This window comes from Macrobrachium nipponense, chromosome 28 (genome assembly GCF_015104395.2).
Source record: "Macrobrachium nipponense isolate FS-2020 chromosome 28, ASM1510439v2, whole genome shotgun sequence".
Lineage (NCBI taxonomy): Eukaryota > Metazoa > Arthropoda > Malacostraca > Decapoda > Palaemonidae > Macrobrachium > Macrobrachium nipponense.
This window is the reverse complement of record NC_087217.1, coordinates 64891531-64910768: the sequence shown is the minus strand read 5'-3', so window position 1 is coordinate 64910768 and position 19238 is coordinate 64891531. Positions and strand designations below refer to the sequence as shown.

At 37.9% G+C, this 19238-nt stretch overlaps 1 protein-coding gene and 1 long non-coding RNA gene across 8 annotated transcripts in view; one reads left to right on the top strand and one right to left on the bottom strand.

Moving 5' to 3' along the window:
* The window catches only part of LOC135201840 (failed axon connections homolog), a 16397-nt gene extending 11730 nt beyond the window's left edge, over positions 1-4667 (top strand). For all 5 annotated transcript variants that reach the window (XM_064231122.1, XM_064231124.1, XM_064231126.1 and 2 more), the window contains exons 3-7: positions 484-616; positions 1328-1524; positions 1868-2079; positions 2437-2553; positions 3028-4667. In XM_064231122.1, coding sequence (XP_064087192.1) covers positions 484-616; positions 1328-1524; positions 1868-2079; positions 2437-2553; positions 3028-3122 — 754 coding nt within the window. In that variant the 3' untranslated portion in view covers positions 3123-4667. The remainder of the gene's footprint in view (positions 1-483; positions 617-1327; positions 1525-1867; positions 2080-2436; positions 2554-3027) is intronic.
* A 2553-nt stretch (positions 4668-7220) lies between these two features.
* LOC135201364 (uncharacterized) lies at positions 7221-9563 on the bottom strand. 3 transcript variants are annotated; one of them, XR_010311513.1, is made up of 3 exons: positions 9477-9563; positions 8103-8394; positions 7221-7354 (listed from the first exon to the last, which is right to left on the bottom strand). It is a non-coding gene; the product is annotated as an uncharacterized LOC135201364 (long non-coding RNA). The 3 variants fall into 3 exon arrangements; XR_010311515.1 differs by having other exon boundaries at positions 8103-8271; positions 9477-9546; XR_010311514.1 differs by lacking the exon at positions 9477-9563 and adding an exon at positions 9174-9450 and having other exon boundaries at positions 8103-8271.
* Positions 9564-19238: the final 9675 nt, after the last annotated feature.

Below are 19238 nucleotides of genomic sequence, written 5' to 3'. Positions count from 1 at the left end.
CATTGACTGTTTAAGTTTCTCAGATTATCTCACCTGTACTGTATTATATACACAATTTTCTGTACTGTATCGCTAAAAATCCTTTTATAAATAAACGATATCTTCTTACGATGACGATTCTTGTTGTGAACAACAATACATGTTCACGAGTATTAATCAGTATAAAGGAAACAGCACCATAGCGCTAATATCAATAATTCCTAAAAATCTATGAACAGAGAAGAGCGATGTCAATTAAGTACCCATAAAGTTTAAATTGTTTCTAGTTATATTTAATTAATTACATTTCATTATTCCGAGGTTGTTTTTCAGGATTCATTATTCTGAACATGAGAGTAAAGTATAACGCATTATAATCTTGGTAGTAAAAATCTTTTCTTCTTGAGGGTTTGTTGTGACGATTACAATGCGAACAGTGCCTCCTCACAAGTATTAATCATTCTTAAGGAAACAATTTATGCTTTGTCTGGTTTGTCAATTAAGACTAGAATGGGCCAACGCAGGAAGAGACGTCGTCATTCTCCACGGTATTGCTCATGGCCTGCGCACTCCCAGCGTGTCGCCCTACGTCATGAAGCTGGCCACCTACCTCAGGATGGCTAACATTGAGCATAAGGTGCGTCTCACCCCGATGGTTGGACTGATTTGTGTGTGTGTGAGAGAGAGAGAGAGAGATGGAGAATACCTTTGGATCTTCAGGTAACCAATGAGTTAATCTATACTCCAATAAAATCGTCATTCAGTTATCATAGTCCCATAATGATTCATTAGTGCAGGAATATTACAGTCGATTCTTTATTCTGTATTCAAGCTCTCTTTTTTTTCTTTCATGAACCATTTCTATCTCCAGTCTCAAGTGAACATTCCGTTTTAAGAGAAAGGGTTGACTTTTAATTCAAGATTGATTGTAGAATGAGTTCCGTTTAGGGAATGATTTTTGCTTCTAATTCCAGGTGCCTCCCCAGTACAATACCTGTAAAAGACCTTCCATTTCAGGAGTAGTCATACGTTCATTTCAGGTGAACATTCCAGGTATGGTATAATACGTGGAAAAAGATCGTCCATTTTATGACCAGTATTGATTTGTAATTCAAGCTGGAATTTCCAGGTACAACATATGTAAAAGACCTTCCATTGACAGAATAAGAATTTTGAGTTGTAATTCCGGGTAGACTTTCCAGGTACAACTTATGTAAAAAGACCTTCCATTTTAAGAAGAGCTTCGAGTTTTAGCTTTATGTGAACTTTCCGGGTATAATACGTGTAAAGAGTTACTTTCAAGAGACTTTCCATCTATGGTATAGTGACTTTTGACTTTTAATTTCAGATGGACTTCACCGAACCCATGGGTCCTAAGGGTAGGTGTCCTTGGATCACCATAAACGGACAGTCCATGGGTGACACCCAACTGATCATGGACTTCCTAGGAAGTCACTTCAATAAGGACTTCTCAAGTCATCTGAATGATGAGCAAAAGGCCGTGGCCTGGTCGTTCGCTGTTATGGTGGACGAGCATCTAGCATGGTATGGAAGTTACAGACGATATATTATTGAATCATAATTAGAAGTGGGTTATAAAATTATTATAGAGTTAATGATACCATACGTTTTCTGACATACTTATAACATTCGTATATCTAAGACACATTGAAATTATAGTTAAATTTTTTGGTATCATTTCGATGTGATGTCGTTAATTCACGTTAATTCTCTCTCTCTCTATTACTTCACAAGGTAACATCACGATTGAAAAGAAAGCCTTCTTCGTTTTCTGAAGTAAGATATTTCCAAGTCATTAAATCTCAGCAGTATTTTTCTTGTCCAGAGCTCTGTTCATACAGATTTTCCCATTTTCCTATCAACACAGGACTCTGAAGGACTGGCGGTGGATACGAGATGGAGGTCGGGGCGTCTTCCTGGGCATGGGGCAACGTCCTTCCCTGCTCACCTGGCTGCCCATGATGAGGATGAGCCGGAGGCAGAAGGCTATGATGATGGCACAGGGCATTGGAAGGCATACCCACCCAGAAATCGAGTCTTTCGCCAGAAGGGACATCAGAGCCCTGTCGAATTACTTGGGTAACCTGGCTAATATTTTCTTTCTCACCCTCTCTCTCTTTAGCACTCCAGTGATCATTGGTCTTATGATGCCTAACAATTTTAAATAAAAGCATTTCAGGACATTATCAGCCGCCTTAAACATATTTATTCGTATTCATTAGAGGCCGTCTGTATAAACATCATGACCTTGTACATTGACGAATACAGGGACATACGTTCATCTTTCTTGAACCGATTGCTTATGGGATATTTTCAGGTACGCAAGCTTGCTGACACGGAATTATCGATTCTTAGGAGGCAAAGTCATATCACATTTGAACGTAGTAAATGTTAAGGCTTGGATGGTTAGTACCATGAAATAATGTTCCATTTCAGGAAACAAGCCCTTCCTCATGGGAGACGAACCGTGCGAGGTGGACTGCTCGCTCTTCGGGTGCCTCGTCCAGATCAAATACAACCACCCTGGATCGCCTTATCCCGCTCTGCTGGAAAGTAAGCGGTGGTTTTGTGTTTGTATATTGCATGCGTATGTATGTAATTACGACGCCAAATCTGTAAGATATTCTCTTTTGGAAACTAACTTGTTTTCTGAACTGTTGTTTTTTTTTTATTAAGCTGGTTTTTTCAGCACGGACTCTCGCTCATAGAGCAGCCCGTAGGTCATTTTGAAATTTTGCAAGTGAAAGGTGAATTTTTAGGATATGAATATGTGCCTTTATTGTGGTCATATGGATATGAAATTTTTTTTCTTCTGAATCTATTATATATATATATATATGTGTGTGTGTGTGTGTGTATGTATGTGTGTGTGTGTGTGTAACTGCATGAAACACGAAAATTCGGAACGTGATGAACATATAAATAAAGGCAAAATCCACGCAGGACAGTGAAACAATCATGGCCTTTACATGTGCTCTTGCGCGCATGCATATGTCATTCACTTTAAGGTATTTTTCTCATTCGCAGATGATTACCAAAACCTTGGTGCTTACGTGACTCGTATGAAGGAGCGCCTATGGCCAGATTGGGACGACTGTTTGCTTATCCCAAACCTTCATTAATGACGTAATTGGTCAACGAGCCCTTGATGACCAATTCCTGAATGGGACCTTTCCTAGGCCGGTGGTCCCCAACCAGGGGTTCATGGAAGAACTTCAAGGGGTCCATAGAGATTCTACTTATTTTTAAATTTATTATACTGGAATTAGGAGACATGCGGCTCAGAATAAAATTCATACTTCTGTACACAATCCTTAAAACTGAATGCTTAAATGCTAGAATTGCTCTACATTAGCTAACGGTATCAGGGGTGTCAAACTCACGGCCCACGTGACAAATGTGGCCCTCTGGGATGGTCATAAGTGGCCCGCCATATGACAGGAAGATTTATTGCCTCTTGACATGAAGTGTGTCATGAATATACGTGATATATGAATAAGAGAGAGAAAATTGATAAGTAACCTTTATTTTATTATGGCAATAGTAAGTGCAATAATTACTTCATATTACTATTGATAGTTATACAGCTATTGCAGCTATTATAAAGGGAAGATGCTTATATAAATGAAAATCAATAATCAGCTTTCAAGTGCCTTTCCGGACTTAAGCCCTCAGCATGCAGGATTAGCAAAAAATCCGTACTTATGTCAGGTTGATGATGTGTTAGAAGACGCACAAGAAGAGTTCATTGAGCTTATCCACGATTCAACAGCTAAGAATGTGTTCCAGTCAAACTCCTTGTCTAGCTTCTGGTGTTCAATGATGGAATTATATCCAAAAAGAAGTGATCTGGCAGTTCGAGTACTTTTGCCTTTTGCTTCAACCTACCTGTGCGAAAGTAGGTTTTCTTCATTACTTGCAATAAAAACAAATTCAAGGAACAAGCTGTCTGTGGAAGATGACTTATGTGCACTGGCTGCTACTGAGCCAAAGATTCATGAGCTGGTTGCTCAAAAACAACCACAAAAGTCCCATTGAGAAATATAAAGTGACATACTTTTTTGCACCAATGAAAAGTTTCATTCACTGCTGTTTTTGTGATTATTGTGTGTTTTATTCATACATTTATTCATACATGTGTTTTATTCATACAGGTTTTGTGAATTTTTTTATTCATATGTGTGGTTGCAAGCTAAAAAATAGGGCAAGTATTATAAAGATAGTTTTTGCGTACAATACCTACAACTATAACAACATTAACATAACATTTTTCCTATGTATTTTACTTAAACCAAAATGTGCTGAACAGAATGTTTTCTGATTTCATATAAATAGGCCTACAGCTTAATCAGCATAACAATGCAAGGCATTTTACATGAACATATTCATTTTTTGCAGAAAAATCTTTTATTAATTTTGCTGGCTTAACCTATTTCGTTGTAGGGGTCCAAGGTGAAAAAGTGTCTGGGGTTCGTCATTTGGGGCTAATATTTCTTGGCGGTAATTATCTTTATGATATTTACAGGCTTTGTTTATGTTTTTACGGTCATCCCCAACGGGCTCGTACTAACCACGCCGGGTTAAAACCCTTGAGGGTTACTATCTAGGAGAGATCCCTTGATTGTGTAATGTTGTAATATTTCAATAAAGATTTAAAAAATCTTAAATGGCTCTTTTACTAACTTCCGTCTCTAGACCTAAAGGCGTGAGCAGTGCACCTTGCCGCTAATTATGAGGCTTAACCAATTTCTTGTGGGTGGCCATACTGGACGAGCGGAGCGATTTGACGTCTCTAAAATAAAATGATAATTATAATAATATCTTATAAAACCGCGGAATTCCGAGCGTCTTCCTTCAGGAGAAAATTAATGGGTTCTCTGAAGTTTGTTATAGGCTAATTCGGCCTCTCTTCAAGTTTGCTGAGCTGTAAATTCGAACGACCCTCGGCACATACGCAAATATTCATGAAATTTGTCTTCGTACATTCGAGACTGTTGATATATGGGTTATAAAATTCTCTTCGTTCCATTTTTTTTTTTCTTAATAAAATCCTGCATTTAGACTGCGGCTCCAGTGTGGCCACTCTCGGAAAAAAAAAAAAAAAAGTTTCCTACCAAACCTTCAGTTTGCAAACTTTGATACGGCCTAAAATATGGGTAATTAGAAATTTACGTTAACTGTATATCTAAGGCAGCTTTTAGGTTTTGCACACACATGTATAAAGAAAAGATTTTCATCAAGATGAAAGAAGATGAGGTGAGTTACGCAGAGGTCGATTTTTTCAACTCTCCCGCGCATGCGTCACATGGTCCCACCTTGGCGGCGCTGGGCCGCTGGCCAAGCCAAGTACCTTCTTTCCCTCTCATGTGGTAACAGCTTGGCGAGAGTTTTCACAAATTTGCGACAATTCTTGAGGTTTTTGGAATTTAGTACGCTATTTCCATAGTGATAGGTGAGATTTTATGGTTGCTGTAACGCAGAAAGGGACAATGGTGGAAGTAAAAAGGTTAGTTTTACAATTCTTTTTTCTCTTAGCGTCCACTTCTAATATTAACAAAAACAATGTTGTGAAACAGAAGAAGCTCCTGTGACGTGAGTCGTATGAACGCTCAGCACCCAAGCTGGCGATGTGACGTCACTGAGTACTGCCATTCTCCAGGCAGGATGCGCGGTAACTCACCTTATTTCCTTGCATTTTGGTTTTCATTACTAATATTCTATGTTAGATCATTCTGAAGGTGTAAAAATTGACTGATGTGCGTTCCACTGCAGCTTTAAGTTCATAATACAACTTTCACGATCATCGTGCATTGTTAGTGCGGTGGCCAGTAATAAAGTCACGGGAAAAATTCACAATATTTCTTGGTTATCTTTATATTTATAGTATTTTGTTTATGTTTCTACAGTAATCCCCAACGGGCTTGTACTAAACACGCAGCAAAGGTGAATATATATCTGGTTAAAAAAAAATCCCCAATAGGGCTTGTATTAAACTGGCCACAAAGTTGGATATATACCGGGTTAAAAAAAATCCCCAGCGGGCTTGTATTAAATGCATCGTTAGGAAGATACATACTGGGTAAAAAAAAAATCCTCTTCAGCCCTTGTACTAAACAACCCGCAGCAAAGGTGGATATATAATGGTTTAAAAAAAAAAAAACCCAACTACTAAACACGCCGCAAAGGTGGATACATGCCGGGTTAAAAAAAAAAAATCCATAACATGCTTGTACTAAACCACCGCCATCTTGAATGGAATTCAAGATGGCAGTGACTAAACACGTCACAGAGGTGAATACATACTGGGTTAAAAAACAAATCCCCAACGGACTGTAATAATCACGCCTCAAAGGTGGATATATACCTGGTCACAACCGTTGAGGATCACTTTGTAGAAAAGATTAGTGTGACATTTTTATTTACTTTTTTCCTGTGACTTTCTTACCTGGATTCGTCAACAGTTCTTTACCACATTTATACAGACTCGCCATAGCCTAAGGAAGGCATTTTCTGATTCCTAGTTTTGTGAAATTAAGTCTCGTTCATCCTTACTCTATGAAACACCTAGCATGTTAGGTGTCACATTTCCAAGGTAGTTTATAAAACACGCAGATGACTCTATTCAGAAATTCTATACATTAAATATTCCAGTGAACGACATAACGCTCATAAGGCTGGACGTGGAATGATTATTCACTAAGGCTCCTGTAAACGACATCCTGAATTTCATAAGGGGAAAAAATGAACTCACGAAGACTTATTTCCTCTGGGTAAAAAAAAAAAGGTAGATCTAAGATACTTATCCTCGGCGGCCTAGACTATGGCAGTTGCGGTTTTTCTATGCAGTTTTACCTACTGAACAAGAATTATAAGTAATATTTATTCGGACGACTGTAATTAACCGCCCAGGGGCCAGTGCTGAAAAAAAAAAATGTTTAATTGACAAGTTCCTCTTTTAACTGAAAGTTGCAAAGATCTGAATGTGGGATAGGCAGCCTGCTATCTCCTCTTTAAGCCAATGTCCACATGTGGTACTTTTATGACTCAATTCCAAAGTGGTTTTGGTGCAGCGCGTTGATGACATTTTCACGTTCTGGAATAATAGTTGAGAAGATTTTGATATCCATTTGCAGCAAAATGAATTCACCTCCAGCATGACGTTCAAAACTGAAAGGGAAAAGAAACGGACGGGAACTTTGATATCTTAATAAGGAATCATTTCTTATGCTCAATGTTAGCCATCCTGAGGTAGGTCGCCAGCTTCATGACGTAGGGCGACACGCTGGGAGTGCGCAGGCCATGAGCAATACCGTGGAGAATGACGACGTCTCTTCCTGCGTTGGCCCATTCTAGTCTTAATTGACAAACCAGACAAAGCATAAATTGTTTCCTTAAGAATGATTAATACTTGTGAGGAGGCACCGTTCGCATTAGTAATCGTCACAACAAACCCTCAAGAAGAAAAGATTTTTACTACCAAGATTATAATGCGTTATACTTTACTCTCATGTTCAGAATAATGAATCCTGAAAAACAACCTCGGAATAATGAATGTAATAATAATATAATAGAAACAATTTAAACTTTATGGGTACTTAATTGACATCGCTCTTCTCTGTTCATAGATTTTTAGGAATTATTGATATGATGCTGTTTCCTTTATACTGATTAATACTCGTGAACATGTATTGTTGTTCACAACAAGAATCGTCATCGTAAGAAGATATCGTTTATTTATAAAAGGATTTTTAGCTAAACAGTACAGAAAATTGTGTATATAATACAGTACAGGTGAGATAATCTGAGAAACTTAAACAGTCATTGAGAAATTTCCCGTCTTTCGGGTCTGATTTTATGTTCATACCAAAGGTTCTGGCGGAAACTCAGCAGGCCCTTTGGGGTTGGAAAAAAAAGCAAAAATTTAGACAAAAGACGGACAATGCTTCAATGTCTAGGCAAATGTCACAAATGATCTCACCAGTACTGCTTTATACAAACCCCTTTCTGTACTGAGACCAAAAAGTATATGAATATACAATGTCTTCGTGCGGCGGTCGAATTAACATTCACCTGTTGCCAAAAGTAGTATCCACTGAACTCACCTCTTCTGCCTACGTTTGATGACTTCCCTGATCTTGAAAGCGGCAACCACAACCACCACCCCAACTGTCAGAGGTTTGTTCTTGGTCCACAACCATTTCACTCCACGGAAGATGTTCCATCTGGACTGACTCGATACTATTTGAGCTACGACTTCCATGGTGCAGCTTCCTTTATTTAATTTAATTCAATTTTTTATTTATTTATTCATTAATTTTTTTATTGGGGGGCGGGATTTAGAGTCGACTTCTTAAATTATTGTCGTTTCGGAAGTCTTATTGTGTTCTTAAAATGCTGAAAAGATTTTGTTATCAAATATTTAACAGTACGAAGCAATACAAAATTATAATATATATATATATATATATATATATATACACACACACATATACATATAATTTCTATCTATCTATATATCTATCGATCTATCTTTATATGTATATATATATATATATATTATATATATATTATATATATAATTATATAAATGTTGTAGTTCACAGGGAAAAAGAAGAAGCTGAAATTCCTTTTTAGCTCAACAGGTTTCGGCCTCCACTGACCCTTATCGAAAGCTGTTTACAGTACATTTAAAGTTAAAAATTGTAGGTAGGAAAACAGATAAAAAAAAAGTAAAGGAATGTCAGTTACTGTAACAACCTATTTAAAATGATTTACAACCAGTTCGAAGGTTTCAAAACACAAAATCATCCGTTAAATCAATTCATCTAACTATTAAAATATGATGTTAGCGAAAGGACAACATGGCAAAGGTAGCCGCTCGACAAAGGCGCCTTATACCACAGCAATCAAGCATAACACATAATAATATAAATTGAAACAATCCTCTTTTTCAAATGATTTATAACCAATTCAATGGTTTCATAGCATACACCAATGCTTCAAACACGTTTACAGTGAAAAGTAGTCTTCGTTTAGTTTGTATTGTCCTTTAACTGTATGTAAGAAAAAAGGATCTGTTTTAAATACCCCTGAATGATTATTAAAATTTTTGCAATCACGTATGGCAATGCATGCACTTTGATTCTCTCAATTCTTATACCTGTCTAACTTACCAACCCGTCATCGTAAAATGCCAGAACATTTACGAAGCCACGAATTACATCGCTTTACAGTTGTTACTTCCTTCCCTTAATGAATTATAATTGCGTCACCTCTCAACCCCATATTAATGTTCCAACACTAAGCTTCACACAGAGTGCTTTCACTTTAAAGATACCCACTAGAGGTATCACTATAATGGACAGTCCAACTGAGCTGCACACGTGACTACAGTTGTTCACTCTGGAAATTCCTTGTCATTAGCTAACAGTTGCTTGTTCACATCGCACAAGATCATTATTTATAAAAATATTCACTGTATGGCAGAGCAGTAGAGTATTCCAGTTTTAAAAAGTATGAGTACAGATATACGAGTAGGAGCAGCACTGAACAGTGACTACTCACTGCACTTGTAATAAATACATTAATGAATACAGATAAATTACATATCTGTAAATAGAACCCACGACCTAAGGGGTCATTGGTGAATTAGGAGCGTCCTACGTGACAATGTGAAACTAGACTACGCTGTGCAATGCTTGCAGTAGCCTGGTTTGCATTTGGACATATCATCATTTCTGTTTACAAACAGTTCACAACACCTTCCATGGGAAGCGGTTGACCTGTTAACCCGCAGCGGAAACTCATGACTTCCGAGCCGGCGGACTACGTATTCATTTTATATGTAAATCGCTGAGATAGCTAGTGTTCCGCTATCGACACGATGCCCTGTATTATTAGTTCTCTTCTAGTTACTCAACGGATTGGTTGTCCGACCAAACTATCTCTCTACTCCAGTGATGGAGCTAAGAAATAAAGCTGTTAAGTTAAAACATCATCATCCGTTTGAGTCATCTCCCTTATTCTAAAGAAGAATCAACTCTACTAGATTCACGCAGACGAGAAGAGAAGTAGAACCCACAATGCTTACGAATAACAGTCGTAAGAAAAGAAATACAATCTTTCGCTGTCTAACACCATTATACTAAGTGGACAAGCGGGAGATAAGAAAACGGTGGCAGCGCCAATCTACATACACAAGAACCATATACGTCTACCGAAGAAATATATCATCGAATCCCAGCTATAAGTCAATAATAAACTGAGGAAACGGGATCTTCAATCAACATGCAACTGTAAACATCCTATGAAAACGAAGATATGTCCTTCATCGAGACGAAGTCGAGCATCAACATCGACGTTTAAGTGAACATATCTACAAGAATCAAAACCGGACGCGAAGCAGCATCGGACATCAACGGGAAGGAAGAAACCACCATAGAAAACAACGCGCGATCACAGGCAAGGACGTAGAAGATTAGGTCAAGAGGAAGCAACGCGAGAGAGAGAGAGAGAGAGGCTGTGACGTCATCACGACATCGACGGCTTCCTGCGACGCGAGAGAGAGAGAGAGAGAGGCTGTGACGTCATCGGAACGTCAACATTCTTTCCGCATATATACCAAAGCTAAGTACATTCTTTATCCATTCAGGTTTTTTCAGTGAAGTGTTGTACATCAAGAGTCGATCGTCCAGTATTCCTGGGGTGAGTTATCCAATCTTAATCTGAATTCATTACAGGAATCAATCTTCAACTACGAGTTCTCGCCCGCAGATTCTTTTTCTCGTTGTTGCTAATCGCTTTTTCTTCCAGGAGTTCTCCAAAAAATATCTTTATCAAATTATCTGTATTAATATTATCTTTTTTGGGGGGATTTTCCTATTATTTGCAACACATTTTTACTTTATATTGCATATGCGTTTACGTAGTGGTCGTGTGTACTCTTATAGATATTTTGATAGGATCGCAAGAAATCGTAGTGATAAGAAAAAAATAAAAGTTAACATGGCAACTACTGTGGCTGGTTCTTCCGCACCGGGCAACCCCAATGTAGTCACTCTCGTTAGTGCTAGGTCAGCGATAGTCCCTTTTCAAGGTCGGGTCAATGGGTTCCTGCCTCAAAACGTTGAGTCATGGATCTCATCAGTAGACGCTCATTTAAATGCAAAAGGCATCACAGACCCATCTGTACAATTACAGGAAGCCAACAGCTTCATAGACTTTGCTAAAGGAGGTTACGTGCTGTATATGGCGGTGAAGAGGCTTTAGACGTAGTGCTGGCTTTAAGGAACATCCTTAACCAAGCCTCTATGACTCAGCTTAATGTTGTAGAGCGGGTGGCGCTAATTGCTGACCGGCTAAATGAATATCAGGTTAATTTAAGTAACTCCGCGTGGGTTACAAGTTCCAGAATCGCAGTGAAAGATTTCATACGTTTGATTTACCTCACGTGTATGACAGTCATGTTGCCTGAAGCTTTAGTGCGGTGTTTTGACAAAAAGCTGCAGCCCAACAGTACGGAACTAGATGTGTATAAACAGATCAAAAAACACATGTCTAATACTGACCTTGATCCCTTGTTTACTCATGTTTTTGCAAAAAATGAGGATAAACCACAACAAGTAAACGTGGTCAATAACAATCAAGCTGCAGGGATGATTTGTTATAACTGTAAAAGACCAGGTCACATGATTTCAGACTGTCGGACGCGTTTTTGTTCAATTCACAACAGTTCCACGCATTCCTATAATCGATGCTTCTTGCGGAATCAACAGCAGAATCCTAAAAACACGCAAACAGTTGCCAATGAAAACAAAAAGAAGAATCCTCAGTACTTTAAAAAGAAGCAGCGAACAGTAATGCTGCACAGCATGACAAACAAACAAATCGTGCTTCAAGTAACTCTGTTCCTGGGCTGTCTAGCCAGAACTCGCAAGGTCAGACGAATTTTCCGAGTGTGCAAAACAAAGCACATACCATGTAGTAAGCTCCAGGGGGGGAGAGGACGATGTTGGGTCATCCATATCAACATCTTTTGTATCAAATAATCAATTTAATCATATACCAGATCATTGTGAGGCAATCGATTTCCTATGAAACACACGGCCGAATCCAAAAAATCAGTGCAGGTTCCCATAGATTTGCAACAAATTCAGGCAATTATAAGTCAAGATGAGTTATGCCCAACCTTACATGCAGTAAATTTAGATCATAAGTCATTTACATTATTCTTTGATTCTGGTAGTCCACGTAATATCATGGATTTGCGGACTCATCATCTGCTTTTTTCAAACTTCCCTATAGAGAAGTCCGGAGTAAGGCTCTCGGGTATAGGAAATAATGAATTAAATGTGGTAGGAGTAACTCATGTTCAGTACAAGGTCGGTAAGCACACGTTTTCCGATACCTTTATCGTTGTACAAAACACTGATATGTATCCTGCTGTAATTATAGGATACCCGTCTATGGGCACTCAAAACATTACCTTAGCCCCTGCAAAACACGGCGTGTATATCAAAGGAAAATTCTATAAGTCTTCTAACACCTTAAAATCAGTTTTAGATAACAAGGGGACAACAAATAGAATAGTAACATACGTTGAAGAACTAATCACTTGTCTCATGACGCAAGAAATCATCCATGCGACCCAACAGAATTCTCGCTCACCCGTAATATCAGCTTGCACGCAAACTCTCGAGCCGAACGTAACTTCGAACATATTAGTGCGTGTAAAGAAAACCTTGCCGGGATCTGAAATGTTAATCCTTTCCGACACTCTGAAAACTCATGGATTATCCGTCACACAAGCCATTTATACAGTCGGCTCACAACAACAATGTATCATCGAAGTCTGTAATCATTTGAATACCACTTTAGTATTTCACAAAAATCAACATATCTTGGATGTGGAAGTTTATAAACATCGCATTCTTACCGTAGCTGAGATCAATCACGCTCAATCAGTTGCGGATGAATCCCTTTTGCAATCTATAAAAAATAAAATCAATAAAGACATTCAAGAAGAAGAAATTCAGCAGAAATTTCTTGATCTTTTAACTGAATATCATGATGTTTTTTCCACTACGGATGGATCCTTAGGAAAAACGGATGTCATAGAACACCAAATAAAGTTAAAAGAAAAGCAGAAAGTTATCTATGTACCTTCGTACAGACTCCCTATGAAATTCCAGAATGAGATAAATGAGGAAGTAGGTAAAATGCTAAAGGAAGGAGTCATTAGGAAATCAAACAGCCCTTATAATTTTCCGTTAATAGTTGTACCGAAAAAAGATCGAACTTGGCGTATCTGCGTAGACTTCTGTCGCTTAAATGAGGAAACGATCCCTGACCGATTCCCAGTGCCATGTACTGACGATATTCTATCTTTACTAGGTCAGAACAAATATTTTACCAGTTCGGACTTACTCAAGGGTTTCCACCAGATACCGTTAGAAAAGGAGAGTATCCCATACACTGCCTTCAGCACAGCCAGGGGACATTATGAATTTTTGCGTATGCCTTTTGGTTTACGTTGTGCTCCATAACTTTTATTGGAATGATCAACATCGTGTTTGGAGACTTGTTAGGGGATATCCGACATGCCTATATGGACGACCTTGTAATCTTTTCTAATACCTTAGAGAGGAACATCTACGTAAATTAGAGTTAGTGCTACAAAGACTAAGGCAACATAACCTAAGGGTAAAGATAAGTAAGTGTGAATTTTTCAAAACAGAACTAGTCTATTTAGGTTTCACGGTGTCTAGTCAAGGTCTTAAAGTAGTCCATGATAAGGTATCGGCTATCCGTAACTTTCCGATACCTACTAACGTCAAGGGAATACAGCAATTTCTAGGATGTAGCGGGTACTACAGGCGTTTTATACGCAACTACTCAATCATAGCCGCTCCCCTAACCGATCTTATAAAGAAGGGCGTAGATTTCATATGGTCTGAGAAACATCAACAGGCGTTTGATACATTGAAAGATGAACTGTGTAGTTCCCCTATCTTAAAATTTCCTGACTTCGGTAAGGAATTCTTTATTGCAACAGACGCCTCAGACCTAGGAGTAGGTGGGGTATTGCTTCAGCAATATGACAAACAGTTTTTCCCTATAGCTTTTTATTCACGTAAACTGAGACCTTCCGAAAGTAAATATGCAGTAATAGACAAGGAAGGGCTTGCTATTGTTAATTCACTAGTGCATATACGGTTATCCCGTCAAGGTTCTCACTGATCATAAGCCCCTAACCGACTTCTTTAAAGGCTTTAGTCACAGCCCCAAACGAACTCGGTGGCATATGATCATCCAAGACTTTGGCGCGAGGATCGGGTATTTACCTGGGAAAGCAAATATCATTGCTGACGCATTATCACGCAACCCCGCGTCATCTTGTACGGAGCCATTAGCTGAATTAATAGATATATCAACATCCATGCCTATTGTTAAAACTATATCTGAACAGGAAGATCTGGGCTGGAGTGCTGAACTATTACAGACGGAACAAAGAAAAGATCAGCAATTAGAAAAAATCATAAACGCTTTAAACGGAAATCCTAAGGAAAAGGAATATATAAAGTATAAGCAGCAGAATTATATAATCAAACATAATATCCTGTGTAGATCCGTGACGAGGAAAACCCGCAACACACCACAGCTGAATAACGACCAGGTGGTGGTACCGATCTCACTTATACCCACTGTCTTAAATTGGTTGCATGCAAATCCATTGCATGGTCACCCGGGTTTCTCCATCATGTCACAGAAAGCCAAATCCTTATTTTATTGGCATACGATGCTAACAGATATAAAAAAACACATAGCTAATTGTCGCACTTGTCAAGAACACAAAGGGCACACGAAGACACTTGTCAGCCTAGGGGCTTATCCCGTACCCAATCAACCCTTTGAAAGAGTACACTTAGATTTATTAACAGGGTTTTACGAGTCAGACAGAGGAAATAAGCACCTCTTAGTAATCATAGATGCCTTGACTCGATATACAGAACTGATAGCGCTTAAAACAAAAACCACGGTCGAGTGCGCTAGGAAGTTTTACGAGTGCTACATTTGTAAACATGGAATTCCACACATGATAATATCCGACTCTGGCGGAGAATTCAATAATCACTTCCTTAACTCATTGTGTGAATTCCTTTGCATAAAGAAAATCAATACCATGATCTACCACCCAGAGTCTAACGGGCTAGTGGAAAGAGCAAATCGTAAGGTTTTAAACATTTTAAGGGTCACCTTAGGGGGGATGGACCCCAACTGGGACATTGCCATACCTGCGGTACTAAGCACTCTCAATCACTCATATCATGTATCTATTAAAATGTCGCCGCACGAAGCACTGTACGGTACCCCAGCTATAACGCCTTTCCACGTATTAACGCCTACAACCAATTTATCAAATCCTTTAAAGGATGTTATGGATGCAAGCATAAGTCGTTATAATATACTTCGTAAGAACCTAGAAGAATCACAAATCATAATGAAAAGAAATCATGATAAAATAGCTAAGCCAACTAAAACATATGCCGTGGGCGATAAGGTATACATATACAAGTATACGTACGCAAAGGATTAAATTACAAAATGACACCTAAGTTTGAAGGCCCGTTTAACATTTTAGAAATATTAACGGCCAATAGATTTAGGGTTCAAAACGTATCCCAACCCACTGATATGAGAATCGTTCCATTGGCACATATCAGAAATTAAAAAGAAGGGTAGTGGAAGTGAGGGAAATTTTTGTATCTATGAAACTTGTATAATAACTTATATATATATTATATGAACAGTTAAAAGTATCTTTCGGGCACCTAATAAAATATTGAAGCCCTATATATTAAACTGTTGGTGCGTGTACGTACCAGGAATCTATATCTTGTGCACAATCATATCTTTACAAAGAGTAACAAATACTCTTGAACAGTTATCCATGATCATGTTATGTATCTTTACAGAGTAACAACTATTCTTAATCGGGTTACCTATTACTATAATCTTCATGTATACATGTTAACCTTTAAATTTTTTTCTGGTACCTAATAATCATTATTTACATTATATGCCATATATATATATATATCAAACATGGATCTATATTTTCCATGCATTTTTCTTCATTTATGAATATGTCCAAAAAGTGTATGTAACAAAACCTTTTATGCACTTAATCACTTGTTTATGATTATGACTAAATATATGTTACGGGCACACTCCTAAGAAACCATGTTTAACGTAACTTTTGTTATTCAAGGCTTGAATGGTAGCTGTCCGAGCCTAATGTAATAAATACATTAATGAATACAGATAAATTACATATCTGTAAATAGAACCCACGACCTAAGGGGTCATTGGTGAATTAGGAGCGTCCTACGTGACAATGTGAAACTAGACCACGCTGTGCAATGCTTGCAGTAGCCTGGTTTGCATTTGGACATATCATCATTTCTGTTTACGAACAGTTCACAACACCTTCCATGGGAAGCGGTTGACCTGTTAACCCGCAGCGGAAACTCATGACTTCCGAGCCGGCGGACTACGGATGATGATGTTTTAACTTAACAGCTTTATTTCTTAGCTCCATCACTGGAGTAGAGAGATAGTTTGGTCGGACAACCGATCCGTTGAGTAACTAGAAGAGAACTAATAATACAGGGCATCGTGTCGATAGCGGAACACTAGCTATCTCAGCGATTTACATATAAAATGAATACGTAGTCCGCCGGCTTGGAAGTCATGAGTTTCCGCTGCGGGTTAACAGGTCAACCGCTTCCCATGGAAGGTGTTGTGAACTGTTTGTAAACAGAAATGATGATATGTCCAAATGCAAACCAGGCTACTGCAAGCATTGCACAGCGTGGTCTAGTTTCACATTGTCACGTAGGACGCTCCTAATTCACCAATGACCCCTTAGGTCGTGGGTTCTATTTACAGATATGTAATTTATCTGTATTCATTAATGTATTTATTACAAGTGCAGTGAGTAGTCACTGTTCAGTGCTGCTCCTACTCGTATATCTGTACTCATACTTTTTAAAACTGGAATACTCTACTGCTCTGCCATACAGTGAATATTTTTATAAATAATGATCTTGTGCGATGTGAACAAGCAACTGTTAGCTAATGACAAGGAATTTCCAGAGTGAACAACTGTAGTCACGTGTGCAGCTCAGTTGGACTGTCCATTATAGTGATACCTCTAGTGGCCTATAGTCTTTCAAGTGCTAACATCGCTAGGGTGGGGCGAGTAAGGAATTCGTGCCGTGTCAAAGTCTTATTGTTACGTGTTAAAGGTTTTGTTTGTTTGTTTGTATGATGTTTAAACGTTGCATGGAACCACGGTCTAGGTATATTAGGCCTGAGGACGCCCAGGCTATTTGGCTCGCAGTAGGGGACACGATGACGTCACGCCAAAGACTCTTCCCTTTTGAGCCAGGTATGAAGACGTCAGTTTTGTCCGTCATGAAAAAAAAGCTGCAACCTTTACTGTAGAAGAAAGGCTAGTCGTATATCTTGTAATGAAATGAAAATCGCAAAACACTGTAATTATGATAAAGGAACATATAGATTAAATAAATCTTATGAAAAGGTTCAGCTTATCATGCTGATCGAGGGGTTTGACTGCTAAATGGAGACATCCCATCTTTTATGATCTTGACAAATCATGTGTCCAGGAGATGGTGATAGAAATGACTGTGGAAGTAGAGAAATGCAGGCTACCCTGTAATTACATATTATTTTCTTGATCAAGTGCCGAACAATCAGAAATTTTATGGCAAGCTTTTGGGACAGACTCAATAAAATTAAAGCAAGTTGTAATAAAAAAAAATGCTATAATAGGGTAATATTCGTATTTCCCGATGCCACACACATCAAAGAACTGAAAAGAAATAACTTTATAACTAAGGGTTTTTGTTTTGAGGATTGAATACTGATTTCTGATTCTTGTAAGAGGGAAATGTTAAGTAACGCACAGGATGTGGTCTATCTAGCTCACAAGGTGAGTGGAATTCGTTTAAACTTGAAAAGCTGACTTTCAGAGTTTAAAATATGCTAATTCTATTGAATATCTATGTGAGATGGGGCTGTTGGGAAGTAGTATCTGGAAGGTTACTGGAGAATTTATCTGTGATAAATGACTGGTTTGATCTCATGAATTCATCATGCATGATTGGAGATGTAAAATAAAGGAATGCTATGGAGCTGACTTAGATAACCAGAAAACTCTTCTATATAAAATTATCAATATAATGAATAAAATAAAAGTATGCAACGCAAGTTCAAGCTCACATTACAATTTCCAAAAGGGCGTGATCTGTATCGTGTCACTTATAGGTGCGTCTATATGAGATGTTAATAAATAAAAATGTAATGTAGAATATATATTAACATGATAATTGAATCAGGACCCGGGTGCTATTAACTATAAATATAGAATTAGAAAGCTGCTTCTCGGTAAGAACGTTTCACTAATCAGCGATAAAACAAACTTAAATGAAAAGAAGGACAACAACGATTACTTATCAGCTGAGTTTGTGCCGATGAAGTACATCAAGCAGAAGCTAAATCCTATAACGAGCGTAAACTTGCGTAAGAAATTTGCATAAACAGCAACATTTAGAATATAGATTTGATCTAGAATTTGAGAACAACAATACAGACAACATTCCGGAGGATATGGCCAGTTTTTCAGCAGATCCAAATAATTTGGGGTCAATATCTGATATCATTGAAGAAGATTCTTTGCCATATATACGTAAGTGGCCACAATGTTAAAAAAAATTCAGTGCGATATCATCATTTAGGTCAGGAGATAACTGACACTTTTAGTGGCTAAAGGTTCTGGATCAATAAAATTAAGAAGAGTCGACTCTACATGGAGTCTGAACATTTTTTTTTTTTTTACAATTAAGACTTATGAGAGATGTATCCAAATCCTGTCACGTATAAGAATGCTTGCTTGTGAAATGAAAGCTACTGGTGTTGATCTTCCCAGTGAAATAATTTAATTTTTTGCTGAATTTTGTGTCTTTTAGGATGAGATACATAAACAAGAAAATCGAGATGAAAAAAAAAGGAGTAAATCGTGCAATAAAATGATAAAAAATTAGAAAATTAAAGAATTTTTTCTTTACTTATTTCATGAAATATATGTTTCTATTGAATAAATTTATTGGTGTTTTTAAGGAATTTGATGTTTAACTACCTTTATTTGTGAAAAA